The sequence below is a fragment of the Acartia tonsa genome, chromosome 14 (genome assembly GCF_053477335.1).
Source record: "Acartia tonsa isolate MP-2025a chromosome 14, ASM5347733v1, whole genome shotgun sequence".
In the NCBI taxonomy this organism is placed as follows: Eukaryota; Metazoa; Arthropoda; class Copepoda; order Calanoida; family Acartiidae; genus Acartia; species Acartia tonsa.
Genome location: NC_137273.1, coordinates 19,626,650 through 19,644,521, shown reverse-complemented (window position 1 = coordinate 19,644,521; position 17,872 = coordinate 19,626,650). Strand labels below are relative to the sequence as shown.

The 17,872-nt window shown below is 31.8% G+C and overlaps 1 protein-coding gene and 1 long non-coding RNA gene across 2 annotated transcripts; one reads left to right on the top strand and one right to left on the bottom strand.

Annotated features, from left to right (window-relative positions):
• Positions 1-1,727: 1,727 nt before the first annotated feature.
• On the bottom strand, positions 1,728-3,136 carry LOC145306531 (uncharacterized). Its single transcript, XR_013875057.1, has 3 exons — positions 3,075-3,136; positions 2,555-2,627; positions 1,728-1,781 (listed from the first exon to the last, which is right to left on the bottom strand). It is a non-coding gene; the product is annotated as an uncharacterized LOC145306531 (long non-coding RNA).
• Positions 3,137-10,014: 6,878 nt separating this feature from the next.
• On the top strand, positions 10,015-17,414 carry LOC145305352 (uncharacterized). Its single transcript, XM_080146970.1, has 7 exons — positions 10,015-10,101; positions 10,352-10,411; positions 10,871-10,943; positions 11,286-11,339; positions 16,244-16,420; positions 16,721-16,913; positions 17,322-17,414. Exons 2-7 carry the CDS (start codon positions 10,354-10,356, stop codon positions 17,412-17,414), a joined length of 648 nt encoding a protein of 215 aa, XP_080003096.1. The 5' UTR covers positions 10,015-10,101; positions 10,352-10,353.
• The last annotated feature ends 458 nt before the right edge of the window (positions 17,415-17,872 follow it).

Genomic DNA, 17,872 nt, shown 5'->3' with positions numbered 1-17,872 from the left:
AGGGATGGGAAACGTAGGCAAATATATCATTTCAGGCCTATTACAAGCCTAGGCCTAAAAAACAGTTATGGGATGGTGCATTAGTTTGTTACAAACACTAATGAAAAAGCTGTATGTGTGTGTATATAGATAAAGTATAGATTAAATTTCAGGTAGTTAGTCTAAAGGAAAAATAGAAATTTTTAAAAACCAATATGATGCTGTAAGTATTGGTGCAAAAAATGGGCACGAATTTCAAATTGATTTGACGGTGCTGATTTTTTATGTCACAAGTGAAGGGAAAAAAGGGAAGGGGGGAAGAAACCCCCAAGAAAAGAGATGGGGTTTTCCCTTCACTTGTGACGTAAAAAGACCAGTCCCGTCAAATCAATTTGAAATTCGTCCCCATTTTTTGCACCAATACTTACAGCATCATTTTAATTTTTCAGAAAGCTATCATTGGGTTTGCCTCAGACAGATTTTAGGATGTGTTGTTTGCATTTTTATTAAAGCGTAAAAGTTTTATTTGAAAATATTATTTTATCATTGCTTATTAATAATACAAGTAAATAAGCACTTTGGTAACATTCTATCAATTCTTCCTGTTCCATGTTAATAGAATAATGTTTTTGTACTTTTTAGCATATAATAAAATTTAATATACAACATTTCATTTATAAACTACCAAATGAATAATTCGTAGCTACCCACTTTCCAAAATATAATCACTCTATTTTTTTTATATATATATGGTATTTTTTAATATAAAACTTCGGCACCTCGGGGATAAAAAAACTTGTTTTAATCTTATAATTGTACATTCTATATCCGCGGAAAGCCGTTTATAATACGATGAAAGAAATAACTATTAAAATATTGACTTATTTTTTCCTATTTTGATTTGTCTTCCCTTTTTATAACCCAAACATCAAATTTTATTTATAATTATTTGAGGAAGGGTATCTTCTCCACCTTTCCCAAGATAAATTGCCCCTAAAAAAAATATCAGCAAATAAAATTACCTAGGGCTTGTAAACAAAAGTATTCTAGTTGCTTGTAGAGAATTACCATTGAATGTATAACTGACAGTTCTAGAGAGTATTCTGTATCTAAAAATCGCCTCAGTATCAGTCCAAGGGCAGTCTCTCCAACAGTCAGCCTTGAAAAGAACTTCACCAGACCGAAGTGGTATTTCTTGTCTATAACAGGAGTTCCAATTGTTGCCCAATTATATAATACTTAATAATTAAATCTTGTTCTGTTTTCCGTCACTAGCGGCTACGCACCTAGAGGCCTCTAGGGTTGGGGGAAGGGTTGTGAGTCGAACCTCTCCACCTTTCAATTTTAGTTTTAAAAAGGAAAAAGGGAGGGTAATTCTTGTCTTGAGGCGATTTCTCATGGGAGCGTGGTGGTACCCTCATCAAAAATATTTATTGAACTCTCCAGGACCTATAAGAAGCTGTACTGTAAGGGAGAAACATATCAGTTCAGCAGTTAGCAACAACCTTTGGTACAAATAGAGAGACAGACAGACGTATATCCCATTATTTTTACATTTCGATAACTAAAAATCTATTTGTATTTAAGTAAATTTAATTATGGCTTGTTTTTCTTAATCTATTATCAGTGACGTGCACAGTGTGTGAATTAAAATTAGGGGAAGGCTGGCTTTCCAATTTTAATTCTAAGGAGGGAGATGTTGTCATCAATTTACAACACATCACTTAAAAAAATTATGGGAACCATTCCTGACACCACAATCTTCAAAGTCAGTTAGTACACCTCCACTTCTTAAAAATACTCTAAAAATTTATATATCTATAATACAAAGTAGAACGATGTCTCTTCGTCTATCCGTCTGTTCGTCTATCCGTCTATCCGTCTAAAGCTTAAGATCTCAGTAACCATTGAACCGATAGGGCTCTACTCTTCAGGGAATATACCTACTGTTTCTGTTATGGATTTAAGCTATTTTCTTGGGGACACCCCCAACCCTTCCAAAAATGAAAAATCCCCTCCCCCTAAAAAAAAAAATAATTTCCTCCCCACTCCAATTTTTTTATAGATTTTTCTTTTTAAATCTAAAATACGAAAAATTAGGTTGATCAAACCTTTTGTGGCAAAGTAATAGGTCATAGGGGCGCAGCCGCTACTACATATAAAAAACACTAATGAAATTAAATTAAATGTAATTTAACAAAGATGACATAAAAGTGAATCACTCAAATGAGACGTTAGGATTAACGTATATTTATACTTGTAAAGTATCAGAAGTTTAGAACTTAAAAAGCAGAATTAATTTGTGAGCGAAAACTGTATTTTAAGATGGTTGCAAAATTTACCGTACTGTTACAGGAATTATTAGACAATGTTTGAAATCGATTAGAAAATACTAACATGTCTAAACTAACAATTAGAGCTAACCATTAAAGATGAACGGACTGAGTCTTATTATAGAAAGTTTAAAATCAATAGGATAATACTATCATTCCAAGAATGACAATAAGAGCTAACCGATACAGACAGACGAAATGACTTTGATTATTGTTAAGCTTTGCTTTTAAAATTCGCTAACCTAGAGTAGAAAGTAGACATATCTCCTATTTTCTTCCAAACATCGGCCCAAGTTTTATGCCGCTGGGGGCTTACTGAATAATGAATATACACAATAAATTAGGTTGCAAAAAAAACATGGATAAATGTCTAGATAATCCTTATAAAAAAGTTACAGAATGTCTGTATGTATGTACTGAAGAAACTTGTTAACTGCTGAACCGATTTGGTTCTCCTTTACAAATTGCTTTTGATAGGTCATTGAAAGGTTTAAAACTATAAAACTACCAACCTTCTAAATAAATGCTCGGAGAAAAATGACCCCTTGAAAAAAATTGTAAATGAAGGGAATTCGACTTACTAAACTCTCCCCAACCTCAAATCCCCTAGAGGCCTCTATCCGCTAGCAATATAAATAAAAACATTTAGTAAAACTTCCTGGAAAATATTTGAATGAGTAGTCAAGCCGTTTACGAGATATAAGCAGACACATACAATACATAGACATCCTGTTACTTTAAGAATTGAAAATTTCTGCTAACCTGCTGTGAAATTGACCATAACCCAAAGATAGATAATTGTTATCCTCAAAATCTTCATGTCTAAAAAAAACAAGGATGACAACACCAATAAGTAAGGAAACATTAAAAAGTGATGCTAATAAATCAGATAAATCATTTTCAGTAATTTCAAAGCTTAATTAATACTGCAATAAAGCTACCTCCCCTTCTATCATTCATGATATGTTTAAAATGAATCAACAACAAAAAACTTTTAGCCAAAAAATTCACTTGAATTCTAAAAGTAAAAGCAAAACTTCTAATAATTAGTTTTCACTATTAGATTTCAAAATAGACTAACTACAGGCACAGTCATACATAATAAACTAATAAAATTAAAAAAACAACCCAGCGCAATAATGTTTTATATAATGGATATATAATACTTGGATAATGTGAGTGATTCTCGCATACCTAATTCTGCTAGCTGGCTAATATAACGATAATTTCCAACCCCATCCCCACTCCTGACCTTGGTGAACCTAATGTCCAATATCTGAGGACTATTTTAGCAACCTGAAATGTCGACAAAAATTACCCTGTCACAATATTCACGTATTGTATATCTATTTCGAAAATGGACTTTTTTTATGTTTGCGCAAAACAGTCACTCTATTCTGTATCAAATCAGCTATACTTTTATTTGATAGGTTAAGATCATTATAGTTAAAAATATAGTTTTATTTAAACTTAACCCTTTCAGATTTAGGGGGGGCGGTGGGTTCAAATGTCATTTTTTTCAATGTCATTTTTTTTGTAGGTTATATAGAGAGTTGTGACTTCATGACTTTTTAGTAATCATATGACGGCAAGAGTTGATCTTATAAGGATATCTGGTCTGGCGGTTTCCGTAATTTGCTGTTTTTCGGCAATGGTCAGAAAAAGTAATTTTTTTGTTATAAAAAATAAAAGTTCCACCTAAAATTTGGTGATCCTAGCATAAAAAATTGGCCACTCTGTTTTAATAATTAGTGCTGGCTGCTAAAAAGCGGCTAAGGAGCAGTCTGACCGTTATGACTAGAAAAAGTAATGTTCTCTAAATATGCACATGAACCACCAGAAAAAAAATTATGTCTCTAACTGTAACAGGAGCCGAGATAGAGGGGGGGGGGGTCAAATAAGCCCCCCCCCCCCATCTTTTGAGGTGGGAATCGGGGCCAAATCTGTAAGGGTTAAAGGATTTAATCTTTAATTTTAAATGTATGTGTCTGAACATGATAAATATAAAGTTCTTTATTGTGAATTAAAATCATTGGCATTTTAACGGTCGGTTTTTTCTATCTCATTTTCTGTATGTGAAAGATAAAGAGCCTAAACTGCTTGACTTTTTAAGTGTGGGTATGACACACAACTGAGAGTAAGAATTTTTTGAATATCTCCATCCTGGCGGGCACAGGATGCCAGCAAACCTGGCAGGGTCATCCAGGTAAAGAACAAAAATATTTTTTTGACTTAAACAAAGCATTTTATCTTACCAAAATACTAAAATATCCTCTAGTAGTACATCCTCATATTAAATACAGGTGTTCAAGTCAATTTCAGGTTCCAGGTATGATCCTGCAGGTCCTGATCCTCCAGGTCTCCAGAAATCTTTAAAAGGCTCCTGTGGCCGCAATATTTGACTTAGAGACTTCAAATTTAAAACTTAAGCTTTTCTTACATGTCTACATAATGTATTTAAATTTCATAAAGATCCGCCGCCATTTTCCAGCCGACTGCTCCGGCCGCTGAAATTTATGTTTTGATATTTCAAATATAAAATTTACATAAATATAAACATTTTCTGCAAGAAAAATTTTCTTCTAGCTTCAAAAATAAAATAAAAATACAGCTGTTTAAAATTTTTTTAGGGAGGGTAAATACCCCCCCAACCCCCCCTTTCATATTTCAGGAGGGGTAACTACGCCCCCTTTCCCAACTGATATCAGGGTGGGTAATTACACCCCCCCCCCAAAAAAAAGCAAATATTATCCCTGGGGTAAAAATTTTGTGGGGGGGGGTATAAAAAAATTTGCACGCCCCCTCGCGCGCCATTTTACATCTCCCCCCTTCCAAAATAAAACAGCTTGGACGCCCTTGTTTACTTTTTGCACCTTATTTGCTCTGAAAAGAATCATAAATCTGGCTTTCACTTACACAGCAGACGGTGGGCATTTTTAACTTTTTTGTTTTTTGATTATATCAACAGATATTTAAATAAATCGTTTCCAAATTTTTTTTTATTTTTTGAAAAAATTATAAAATAAAAAATGGGTAGCATCTAGTTCATAATAAAGAGCTTCATAGTTATTATGTTTAGACAACAAAGTTATAAATAAAAGATTAAATCCTTTAAGTTCAAATAAAACTTCATTTTTAGTCTTCACATATTAAACAAAAGTTTAGCAGGTTTGATACAGAATAAAAAGACAGTTTAAATCATGGTAGAGTTTCTACACAGTGGTTTTAAGCCATTTTCTTTTTGTAGGAGATATCCTTGGTTTTTTTTTGTTGTAGATTTCCTTGGTCCTTTTTTTTACGAATTTCACCTTAATTTTTATTTTATCACCTCTTGGGGCAAAGCCGCTAGTAGCTTATAAAGAATCAAGGTAACTTAATATCTCATTAACTATCCCAAACTTTATAAACTTATAATGATGGCTATCTATAAATAAGTATGTTTGTACTCACATCAGCTTTTAAGCTTTTATACATTGCTTCACAACCTAGTTCTAGAAACAGCCGTACTCTTTAATCACATCACTATGACTAAAATTACGGTGCTCTCACCTCCTGTCCCCGTCCAAGCCTGATTCAGTGAAACACTAATACCTAGCTGATTAGACGTATTATCCAATGAAATGATTATTGATATTTACACCAAATCACAAGACAATAAATAACTAAGCAGTAGATATATAACTTACCTAAAAGCCTATTCCGAAAATAATGTGCTATGGCTGGTTTTTAGCTTATACTTCAACGATTGTACGTTTATTAATAACCAAATTATTAAGTTAATATTAAAAATAAAATTCCCCAATATTTTATGCCAAGATCTATAGAGTAAGCTTTGACTATATTCCTAAGAATACTCCACTAGAGTGGACCACCAGCTAACCATCAGGCGACTCGATAGATGAGTCCTATTGTGTTATCTTAAAGTCTGGCATAAAATAAGTGAAATTCCCTAATATTTTATGCTAAGATCTATAGAGTAAGCTGTGACTATATTCCTAAGAATACTCCACTAGAGTGGACCACCAGCTAACCATCAGGCGACTCGATAGATGAGTCCTATTGTGTTATCTTAAAGTCTAGCATAAAATAATAGAGAAATAAATTCCTTATAACCTCAGAGTAAACCGTGACACAGGGGAAGGCAGAAATCTTTTCATGTGTTGACTCGTGGAAAACTTCTTATTGGGGCCTATAGCCTATTGAGTTTAAACTTAACCAGATTTTTCTGGATATTTGCATATAAAAGGGGTAACATTTTGATCAGATACTGTTTCAAGATATAAGGGAAGGGAAAATATTAGGCATATGTTGAGCTGTGGAAAAGATACATGTCAATAAACTATAGTTCATTGATTTTAGCAGGATTTTTCTTGATTATTTTTGTTCATAAAAAGGGTAAAGTTTTAATTCAAGTATTAATACAAAGAAAAAAGGGAAGGAAAAAGTCTTTCATATGTTGAATTGTGGAAAAGTTATATGTCAAGGACTGTAGTTCATTGATTTTTAAACATAACCAGATTTTTCTTGATAATTTATTTCTAGATGTTTCTTTAAGATTTTTGCATAATAAAATAGAATTTAAAGTAGGATTGGGTTTTTTCCCTTGTGAAGCTACTCTACAATTTTTGTGTTCTGTAATACTGCCTAAGAGGGAAAAAAGCGATCCAACATTTATGGCTTCTGTACGCAACGTCAAACTCATTAGATAAGAACTTAAATTTTTCAAAATTTTGCAATTTGATATAAAAGAAAACAAAATAATTAAAATCTAATGATTTAAAAATTCATAATTAAGAACTTTATATTCACATTCATATACAACAAATTTGAAAAATAAAAGATTAAATCCTTTAAGTTTCAATAAAACTTTATTTAATTTTTACCTACTTTAAGAGTTTAATAAATTGACTGTTTTGAAAGAACAGTAAAAAACGCTATTTGCGTAACAGTTATAGAATAAGTGAATATTGTGACAGGGGAATTTTTGTCGTCATTTTAGGTTGTTAATATAGTTCTCAGATATTGGTCAATAGGTTGCTCCATGGTTAGGGGAAGGAATGGGGTTAAGTAATGTATGTGGGAGGTTGGAGGGTATCTTAAATTAGCCAGCCAGGAGAAATATTTTTTTCAAAGTATGCGAGAATCACTCACAATATGTATCCACGAATGATATATCCATTATTTACGGTGTCTTGTTCTTCAGACTGACTGTAGTCTATTTTGAAACCACATAGTGCAAACTAGTTATTAAAAATGTTGCTTTTACTTTTAAAGTTTAAGTTATTTTGGCTCAATGTTTTTTTTGTTTTCATTTTAAACTATGTTAACTCTCGACTTTTTGTTTTATTGGTTTATGAGTTCAAATTATTTCTGCTCAAACCGTGTCATAACTTAAAGTAAGATGTTAAAAAGTGTATTTATTGTTTGTGTGATTTTATTATTAATGCAATATAAGAAGAATGACTGTGCCTAAACGCAAAGTTTTGCACTTTTTGATCTTAATTATGGAGTAGATCTGCATGAAAAATCATCGCAAATCACTATAATAAGAATTGCAATAAATCAAATTGATTTATTGCAAGAAAGTAGCATGCAAGCTACATTATGTTTTATATCACATTTACATATTATTATTCATACAAAAAAGTAACATGATGAATATCTGTCATACTAACCGCTGAACCAAAAATGCTCTCCTTTACTTGTAGCTTGTCATATGACCTAGGAAGGTATATAAGGGGGGGGGGGTTGCGACTTTCCCCTCTTTATGTGCCCCTTGAGGCCTCTAGGGGAGTAGATACTGGTATTTTATTATATAAAGTAGTAAGCTTTTTTTGTCCGTAGCAAAGGATCTCGCTCACCGCTGAACCGATCCGGTTCTCCATAACAGGGTAGCTTTTCATAGGTCCCGGGAAGGTTTATAACTATTCCGAAGAGAAATCGCCCCTGGAAAAAAATTACCCCCCCTCCCCAAATGTTTTTTTACTTTTAATATAAGTCTAAAAAATAAGTCTAGATGTCTCTAGGGGCGTAGATGCTGGTATACATATATAGAGTGATAGAGAGAGAGAGAGAGAGAGAGAGAGAGAGAGAGAGAGAGAGAGAGAGAGATAGAAGTATATGTATAGAAGGGTTATTGTACTTTACAGACGACTTTACAGTGCAATGACTTTTTCAATTGCAATTTTTAAAAAAAAACTTTATTTTGATTATGGTCTGTCCGTATGTCCTGAACAGATATTTTTTGTCGTTAATTTAGACTTCTTGTCATATTGTCATATATATTTTAGATTATGCGTAAGGAATCCTGTAACAGTTTCTATAATTTTTTACAAAATCATCATTTTTTTAATGTGGATTTAGGACATGTATATGTTTTAAGCGAAGCTTCTCTATAATTAAGTCCTAAAATGTATGTACTAACGCATCAAGCATCCTTTATTTAAGTAATTCTGTGATAACACTGCTCCCCGAAGTTTTATAATAACGATTTCTTATTCGTTGTCTCAACAACTTTGAGGACTATTTATAATTTTGAGTGGTTGGTTCATTTAATGTATCATAATTGGGGATATAATACAATTTATCGGCCAATGTCTTATCCATTTAGATCCCTTTATATTTATACGGAATTTTTGTTAAGAATTCTATATAATAATAACAATGCTTAATATTAAATCAATTGTTATGAACTTTGTAATTGTTCACATGTCGTCTGATTTGTTTAGCTTCGCTTTCATGGATGATGTTGTCATCCTTATTATATTGGTAAAAAAAAATAAAAAAAGGGACTTTTTTCACATGCTAATAAAAGTCTAGCATGTTGATTGGTTTAGTAGCCCCTTCAAGAAGCTTTTGTTGGAAGTTTTTGTTCATGTACGTTTGCTATAAAGGTGCATTTACCCTTTAAACAAGAATGTTAACATACATAAAATCAAAGCTTTGGAATGGTAGGACAAACGAACATTAACACTTTGAGAGTGTCAGAACTGAATAAAGACAATATAGTTATATATGTTTTAATTTTAAATAAATTTGTTGCAAAACTGAGTAAATACAGGATACTGGTTAAGGACATACTTACATTTGTAAGACTTGATTATAAATAAGGTTTGCTTATAACATTGTACTTTGTTGCCCTAGCAATCAATATTTCTAAAATCATATGTATATCACATAAAACCTGTTTGTAAAAAAAGTAAAAAATCAGCATGTTTAAAAAGGACATACGGATTGTATGGTAACAGTTATAGAGTTGCTACGCTTTCTAAATTATACCTAACTGTTATAAGAATCACCCTGCAAATAAAAATCGATAAGACAATTCTAACATGTCTAACGAAAAGAGCTAACAATTTTCAAAAATGCCTGGAATGTCAATTACCAGTCCCTTGTTCCACTCAGCTTTTTTGCAATGCTCTTAATTTTGCAACCATTTGATTTATTAACTGCATGCCATAATTATTTTAAAATAATGTTGTTTTTAGTTTCAGCTCCTTTATAAGTAATCTTAGACGTTGCACCAGATTTTCGTGTACATCAATAAAGTGATTCTTGCAGCTGGATAAATAACGATACCTCTAATCCACTTCCTTTACCCTTTCCTCTCCCCTCTAAACTGACCAATAAATGAGTTTCATTTTATCAACCTAAATTGACGTCAATATTTCCACGTATACTAAATCCATTGTAATTTTTTATTTTTAGTACAAAAATGAATGTGAGAAAATTTTGCAGAGTAATAGTCTAACAATTATTACCATAATAAAGTAACAACATAAATAAATAGGTAAATGAACTAGATAATATTTTTTAAAACGGAGTTTTTCTATAATTATGGTAACGGTTACCTTTTAGTTTAATTAATTTATACAGGTTAGAATTGTCCTATCGATTCCAATAACAGTTAGGTACGATTTAGAAAGCCTAAATTAATTGATTTTTGCTTATTAAGCATTAAAAAAGTAATTTTTTGTTTGTTCTTCCTTCCAATTTTAGAGCTTTACGTTTATGGATGTTGTCATTCTTGTTTTTTCCAGACATGAAGACTTTGAGAATAACAATTATCTATCTTTGGGTTATGATCAATTTCACAACAGGTTAGCATGAACTTTCAATTCTTAAAGTAACAAGATATTGTCTATGTGTGTGTCCTATAATATCTCGTAAACGGCATGACTACTCATTCCATGATTTTAAAGGAAGTTTATAGCCCAGTGAATAAATAATTATACCCGCCCCCAAAGAAATATCTTTTGTTAATAACAAATTAATAAATGCTGTGTATATCATTTTAGGAATGTTATTTTTTTTATATTACTCGCGGCCACGACCATAGAGGCTTCTAGGGAGTTAAAGGTGGAGGAAATTTTATAATGCGACACCCAGCCATTTAATTTTTTTGTGGGTACCTATGAAAATGAGGACCAAATCGGTTTTGCGGCTAACAAAATCTTTCGGTACGTACAGACAGACATCCTGTTGCTTTTATAGAAAGATTACCTGGGCTTTCATCCGTGGTTTATTTTTTTACAACCTAATTTATTGTGTATTTTTAGTAAGCCCCCAGCGGCATAAAACGTGGGCCGATGTTTGGAAGAAAATTGGAGATATGTTTACTTTCTACTCTAGGTTAGTCAGTTTGGTAGCGAAGCTACCCTATAATTCACGTTGTCTGTCCGTAACTCTTTAAGGTAAATGTGATTTTCTCAGTTATTTTTCAAGAAAAACAGCTGATTTGTTTTGTGTGAAGATATCCTATACCAATAAGCTTCCAGTCTAAAAATAAAAATGATAAAAGATATAAAAATATATGAGAAAGGTTTTGAAATGATAGGTTTTGTTATTCTTGATCTCATTGTCCGTTTTCACATATGGATATTGTCATCCTTGTTAAAAGACGTTTAATTACTACTGAAATAATTTCAGTCATTAATATATATAATTTGTGTCATATGAGTTTTATATTTTTAGAGTATTTTTAAGAAATGGAGGTGTTCTAACTGACTTTGAAGATTGTGGTGTCAGGAATGGTTCCCATAATTATGGAAAGTGGCATGCCCTGGGGGGTGACAGTACCCCCTCTGTGAACCACTAATAATGAATTTTATGAAGAAAAAAAATATTTGATTTTTTTACATTTTTAGTAGCCAAGCTACTCTATAATTCCAAATGTACGTGATTTTCTCTTTCCAATTCAAGATACTGAATCTTTATGTCACAATACCATCATTAAGGAGTTAAATTAATTATAAATCGTTCATGGTGATCAGACTGCCTTTAGAAGGATTTTGGCTATTTTCATATTTTCCATATATTTCCCCATGTCTTTTGTGTTTGTTGTCCAATTAAAAAAAAATTTTGTAGTTTAATATAACAAAATTAAATATTTCGTCGTTTTAAGAAATCATCCACGGCAGTCGGACTTTTATATTTTTCACATATTTACTAATGTCTTCACAGCGGCTCGCTCACTTATAGAAATGGGAAACTTATAAAAGTTTTACTCAACACACGAAATCGTAACAATTTTTATGAGAAATACGCATTTTATAAGGCATACAAAAAGCTCTAATTTTCGTTCCAATTAACGTAATTTTATAATTTTTTTTGCTGTTTATTTTATTTTACATATACTTTTATCATTTTATCAAAAAAAAATTTATCTTTTTTTATCATCTTTTGGAGAAATTAATGCTTAAACTAAGGGTATCTTTAGACGCAAAATTGACGCACTTAGAATAAAAAATGCGTATTGAGTACAAAGGGGGGATAATTTCAAGTCATGAATGTTCTAAAGATATATTTTTTTCCATAAAATTTTAATGTTTAGTCCACCCCACATCACCCCGAAAATTATATATCAATTTAGGAAGAAAATTTTTGTAGAATAATTACAGAATTTACAACTTTATGGACTCTAAAAGTATAGTTAAGATCAAAGGCGTGCAAAAGGTTGGTATAGGGGTTGTTTACACCACCATTGTAAAATTAAGGGGGATGGATACACCTCCCTAGGTGTCCACCCATGTCCACCCTCTTGACAAGAGCCTACACCCTCAGATACACCCCTCTATAAATTCCAAGGGGGTGTAAAGGAAATAATTTTACACCCCTTAAAATAAAGTGGGGTTGGGGGTGTTTAAGGAGGGTGTATATAAGCAAGTCACAGATTCAGATAATTATATGCTATCTATTTTTAGATAAATTAATTACCAGACTTTACTAAAATAATCTTGCAATATTCTGTACAACTGTACTCTACAACTTTTAATTAGTAAATTAAGACATGAGGAAGCTCTCATACATATGTAGGGGGGGGGGGGGAGTTAATGCAACCATCCCATAATCAATTAATCCAAATTTTGTTATAAAAATTGGCATGTGTAATCCTTGGTAGGTCTGTTTTTCAAAATTTAACAAAAAGTTAAGCTTAAGGGGGGGGGGGTTAAAGCAACCATCATGTAATCAATGCACAAATGGCACTTAGAATTCGAATTTCATTACAAAACTTGGCATGAGTAATCCTATTTTCCCAAAATGGAACAAAAAGTTGGAAAAGTAATGGCTAATGGCTGTTTGCTCAGCTGTTTAGCCGTTTTTGGGCTATTTTCAGGGCAAATCCATCAATAATCATAATAGGAATCATCCATTAGGGATAGGTTTTAATGGGTGCTGAGCTGAAAAATACTACCAAAAATAGTGGCAGCTGGGTAATGGCTTATAAGGATATAAAAAAATTGAATATTTCCATGGAATTAAACTTTTCTTAATTAACATTATAACTTTATGTCATGGACATATTACTAAAAGAACTTTTTTTAATTTCTAGATTTCGTTGTCATAACAGCTAAAAACTGCCAAAAATGGCTGAGAACAGCTGTCAACAGCCAAAAGTATATATTGTAGATTAAATCATCCCACCCTGGAAAAATTTTGATAAAAGTTTTGCCCCCAGTAAAAATTGTTTGATTTAAGCAAAAAAATGACCCATGCTAAATATTTTTTCTGTGATGCAATAATTGTGACCTCATGAGCACTGCAAAGTTTTTGAAATCTGTAAAAAAAATGTTTTTTTAGTTCTTTTGTGTGATCTCAATTTTAAAGATTTTTACAAAATTTCAATTTTAGTATGTCAATATAAACCTGAAATTTACCAAAAAAATGGAGCAGTCTCAATTATAACATACTAGCGGCTACGCCCCTAGAAGCCTCTAGTGGCACTTTAAATGTTTTTGTTTGTTAAAGTTAATTTTTTATTTACGATACCTCTTTATTTGACATTGAAGTCTCCCATAAATTTTAAAATATTTAGATTTTTTTGTCATTTCTCTTGGGAGGGTGGTGGTACCCTCCCCCAAAATAGTTATAAACCTTCCCGGGACCTATGAGAAGCTACCCTGTTAAGGAGAACCCGATCGGTTCAGCGGTTAGTGATATCCTTTTGTACAAACACACAAACACTCAAACACACAGACACACAAACATCCTGTTACTTTATTATAAGGATGAAGGTGTAACAAGTAATCTGCAAAGTCAAATTCCATTTTTGCAGAGTTTTTCTTACATAACTAAAAAATAAAAATTTTAATTTTGTTTGCATTTAGATGCAGTATTTATAGTAAATTATGACCTTAAAAATTGTATTATATATGTATGCAATTTTGACTTTGGAAGATGTGACATGTCTAGGGTAGGTTTTTTTCAAAACCATACTTTTGCTTTAATGTATGTTAAATTATACCAATAACCATATTTTAATTTTTGGAATTATACCAATAACCATATTTTAATTTTTGGAAACAGCTGGGAGTGGTCAAGAGTATGATGAGTAGATAGGGCTTTTGATGTGTCTAAGGGTAGGTTTTTATGGGTGCTGAGCTCAAAAATACCACACAACATCCATATGGCAGCTTGCTAATGGCCGCAGCTCAGCTGGGAGCGGCCAAGAGTAGAATGAGTAGATAGGGCTTGTGACGTGTCTCTAGGTAGGTTTTTAACAGTCTGTGTAACAGCCCCAGCTGCCAAATGGATGGACCCCCACTATTTATAGTAGTATTTTTGAGCTCGGTACCAATAAAAACCTACCCCTAAACATGTCACAAGCCCTATCTACTCTTCATACTCTTAGCCGCTCCCAGCCATTTTCAGCCAGTTCTAGCCATTTAGCAGCTGGTACAAGAAATTTTAAAAATGGATGTTTAAAGCAAAAAAATGTTTTAAAAAGTTGATTCCTATGTAATTAATGATAGTTTTGCCCTGAATATAGCCCAAAAGCGGCTAAACGACTAAGCCGCCAGCTGTTAGCCGTCACTTTTCCAACTTTTTGTTTCATTTTGGGAAAATAGATATACCAAGGATTACTCATGCCAAGTTTTGTAACGAAATTTGAATTCTAAGTGCAATTTGCGCATTGATTACGAGATGGTTGCATTAAACCCCCCCCCCCCTTAAACTTGAATTGATTCCTTTAATGATCTTGATAGATATATGTTTATAACTTTTAATATATTTTACAATAGTGCTCAAAGTTAATGTTGGGAGGGAGATATATCCCAATCCTCTTTTTATAAAAAAATTTTGAAATGTAATAAATTTCTTATGTAAAGTAGTTTTGGTAAAATCTTAATAAAATAACCCTTGATTTTAGTTTAAGGGGGCTGTTAAAAGTCATAAGTGGGGTGTCAAAAAATTTAGTTGTTAATAAATTAATGGAATATAACCTGATATTATAAATTTGAAACATATTTTTGATGTACAAAGAGATTTAAGGAACATGTATTACACTTTTTTTCATAGAAGAAATTGAATAATTTTTTATTTGTTTTTTTTCAACACAAGGTTATTTGTGTATCTCTTGGTACAAGATACCACCATGTTATTAGTTAAATCTAATTTTTTACAAATTAAGTGAATCAGTCTGTTAGACCAAGGGTAGAAACTCAGCAGATAGACAGACAGACAGGCAAGAAGAATTATCAAAGTTTGACTATAATAGACAATTAATTAGATAAAATCCAATAGAGAACCTGTGAATGATCAGACAGACGGAGGGATAGACAGACGGACAGACAGAGGAACAGGTAAATAGTAATAGACAGTCTTTGAATCATTAATAAATTACAATTAGGCTATGCTAGATGATTCATTGAAATCCAAAAGAGAGGCAGTTAGACAGATAGACAGACAAGTGGTGGGACAGACAGACAAAAGGACAGACAGACAAAGGGACAGACAGACAGACAGACAAATGGGTATTGCCTGAAAACAGTTTGGCTGCTATATGAATCATTAAAACCCACAATAGAAATGAAATTTACATTAGTTTCTTTTTTTGTCGATACCCTATGCCCCCCCCCCTCCCCCACTCAAAGGGGTTATTATTTCTTAAAATCAATAAGTGACTTCTCAGCATAATAAAATTGAATATACTTTTTATTTCATCAATTTATCTTAAATAGAACGAAAGTTATAATCATTTTATTTTCTACAAGATATATGCTTTGAGTAAAAATCAACCTAATTGTCAGTAAAAACGTCATATTTATGCATATTTACACAGTAAATAAATTTTAAAATTGTATTTTATTGTAATGAATAACTTAAGGGGGTTGTATGAATTATCAAAAACCTAAAAAAAACTAATTTGGTTAAATTAGTCCAAGTAATGATTGATTTAGTACAGCACATATGAATATGTTGTCAAGTTCCTATCAGAGTCGCAGTGTCTTTGAGGTTTTTGGTTTTCTAACTTTTTGAATGATAGTATCAAAATAATTTTTCACAATATTCTGAGCATTCAATATGTAATTTACTTTGACAGTCGGTCTGTCATTCATCATACAAAATAATATAAGGTATCGTGTTACTTTTCTCCAATAAATCTATTCTTGAATGATAAATAAGCAACTATTGGAACCATTATTATATAGACAAGAAATACCACTTCGGTCTGGTGAAGTACTTTTCAAGGCTGACTGTTGGAGAGACTGTCCATGGACTGATACTGAGACGATATTTAGATACAAAATACTCTCTAGAACGGTCAGATATACAATCGATGGTAATTCCTTCCAACAATCTAGAATACTTGTGTTTACAAGCCCTAGGTAATTTCATCTGCTGATATGTTTTTTAGGGGTGGTACCCTCCCCCAAAATTAGAATAGTCAGTTACTTTTACATCATGATATGAAATCAATTTATAAATCAATTATATATTTTCTAAATATAGGTAACCCGAAATTTGTTTTGGTGGGGGGTAATCACCCTTTTTAATCCCCTCTACTTGTGTTGTGTTATGAAACCTACAAAGTCCTTGTACGACTATTCCTACTTATAGAGTAAATGCACTGAAATAATCAAATGACAATCAATCACAGAAATTGCTGTAATGAACTTTGATTTTAGACGACCAGCAGATTGGAACTGTTTCTTTGATGCTTGTTACAGTGATTACAAAAACTTTGTTGATGTTAGTTTTAATCAGAATAATGGAAATTTATGTACAAATAGAGGCTTTACTTTTGCAAATGCTGATTTTGATACAAATCTCCAGAATATTGTTGATTGCATACTTGTTATTGTTGGTTTTTCACAGCAGGTAATAAGATATTCAGAAAGGTTGTTAATTCATAATTTTATTGGGATCCAGTCTGAAGTCTGAACTTTTGTTTACACCATAATTCCTATCGGAGAGGCATATATGCGAGGGTGTAACCAGCCCCCTTATATTTAAGAGGGTGTAAAAAATACATACTTCATGCGTCAATTTAACAATTTAAAAACGCTTGTTTTATTTTTGATTTTATGATTGGATATCTCGGGGGATGCATTTATAAATATATACTATTTGTTTTCTATCATACAACCCTCTAAAGCTTACACCGCTTCGATTTTACTTAATGACGTGTAAAAATTTGTAAGCGATTTTAATATTTGGCCATTTTAAATAATTCTAGTTATATTTAGTAATATTTGTTTAATTTATTTTATTTTTTATTATTTTTAGGGATTTCATTATGATAAAAATATACTCTCAATGATGACCAGTTACAGTTATATATATCTAAATACTGCTCCTGGAACATATACAGGAATATAGAATTTACCAGCTTGTGGGACATATTAGGTATCAAATAAAGGAGTAGTTGCATGACGTGGATTTAATGAGTTGGGGTAAATTGAGTAGAAAACCTTAAAATATTTTCATAGAATATGATAATTATGGGTTAGCAATATAGATATCTGACAGAAAAAGAAAATTTAACAGACAGTTGTTAAGATACACTTAAAAATGTAAAATAATGTATTGGTGATTGTTAAAGTTGACATTTCAGAAAAAAAATATGGCCTGCATAAATCAAAATTATACCGTTTTATTTTAGTATTTAATAGAGAAGTAAGTAATAAGCAATAAGGCACTTCTAAAAGCTTTGCTTTTGATGTTTTAAAAACTACATGATAAAATATTTGAATTATTCAACTTATATGCATTATATATGAATATAATATCATAAAATAATTATAAAACTTGGGTTCACTAATTTAAGCTCAAATGCA

Bases quoted from the DNA above. Each gene is read 5' to 3' on its own strand.
- LOC145305352 (XM_080146970.1), top strand. From the start codon at position 10,354: ATGAAGACTTTGAGAATAACAATTATCTATCTTTGGGTTATGATCAAT. The intron at 10,412-10,870 runs GTTAGCATGAAC...GTGTATTTTTAG, and splicing joins TATGATCAATTTCACAACAG to TAAGCCCCCAGCGGCATAAA. The intron at 16,914-17,321 runs GTAATAAGATAT...TATTATTTTTAG, and splicing joins TTGTTGGTTTTTCACAGCAG to GGATTTCATTATGATAAAAA.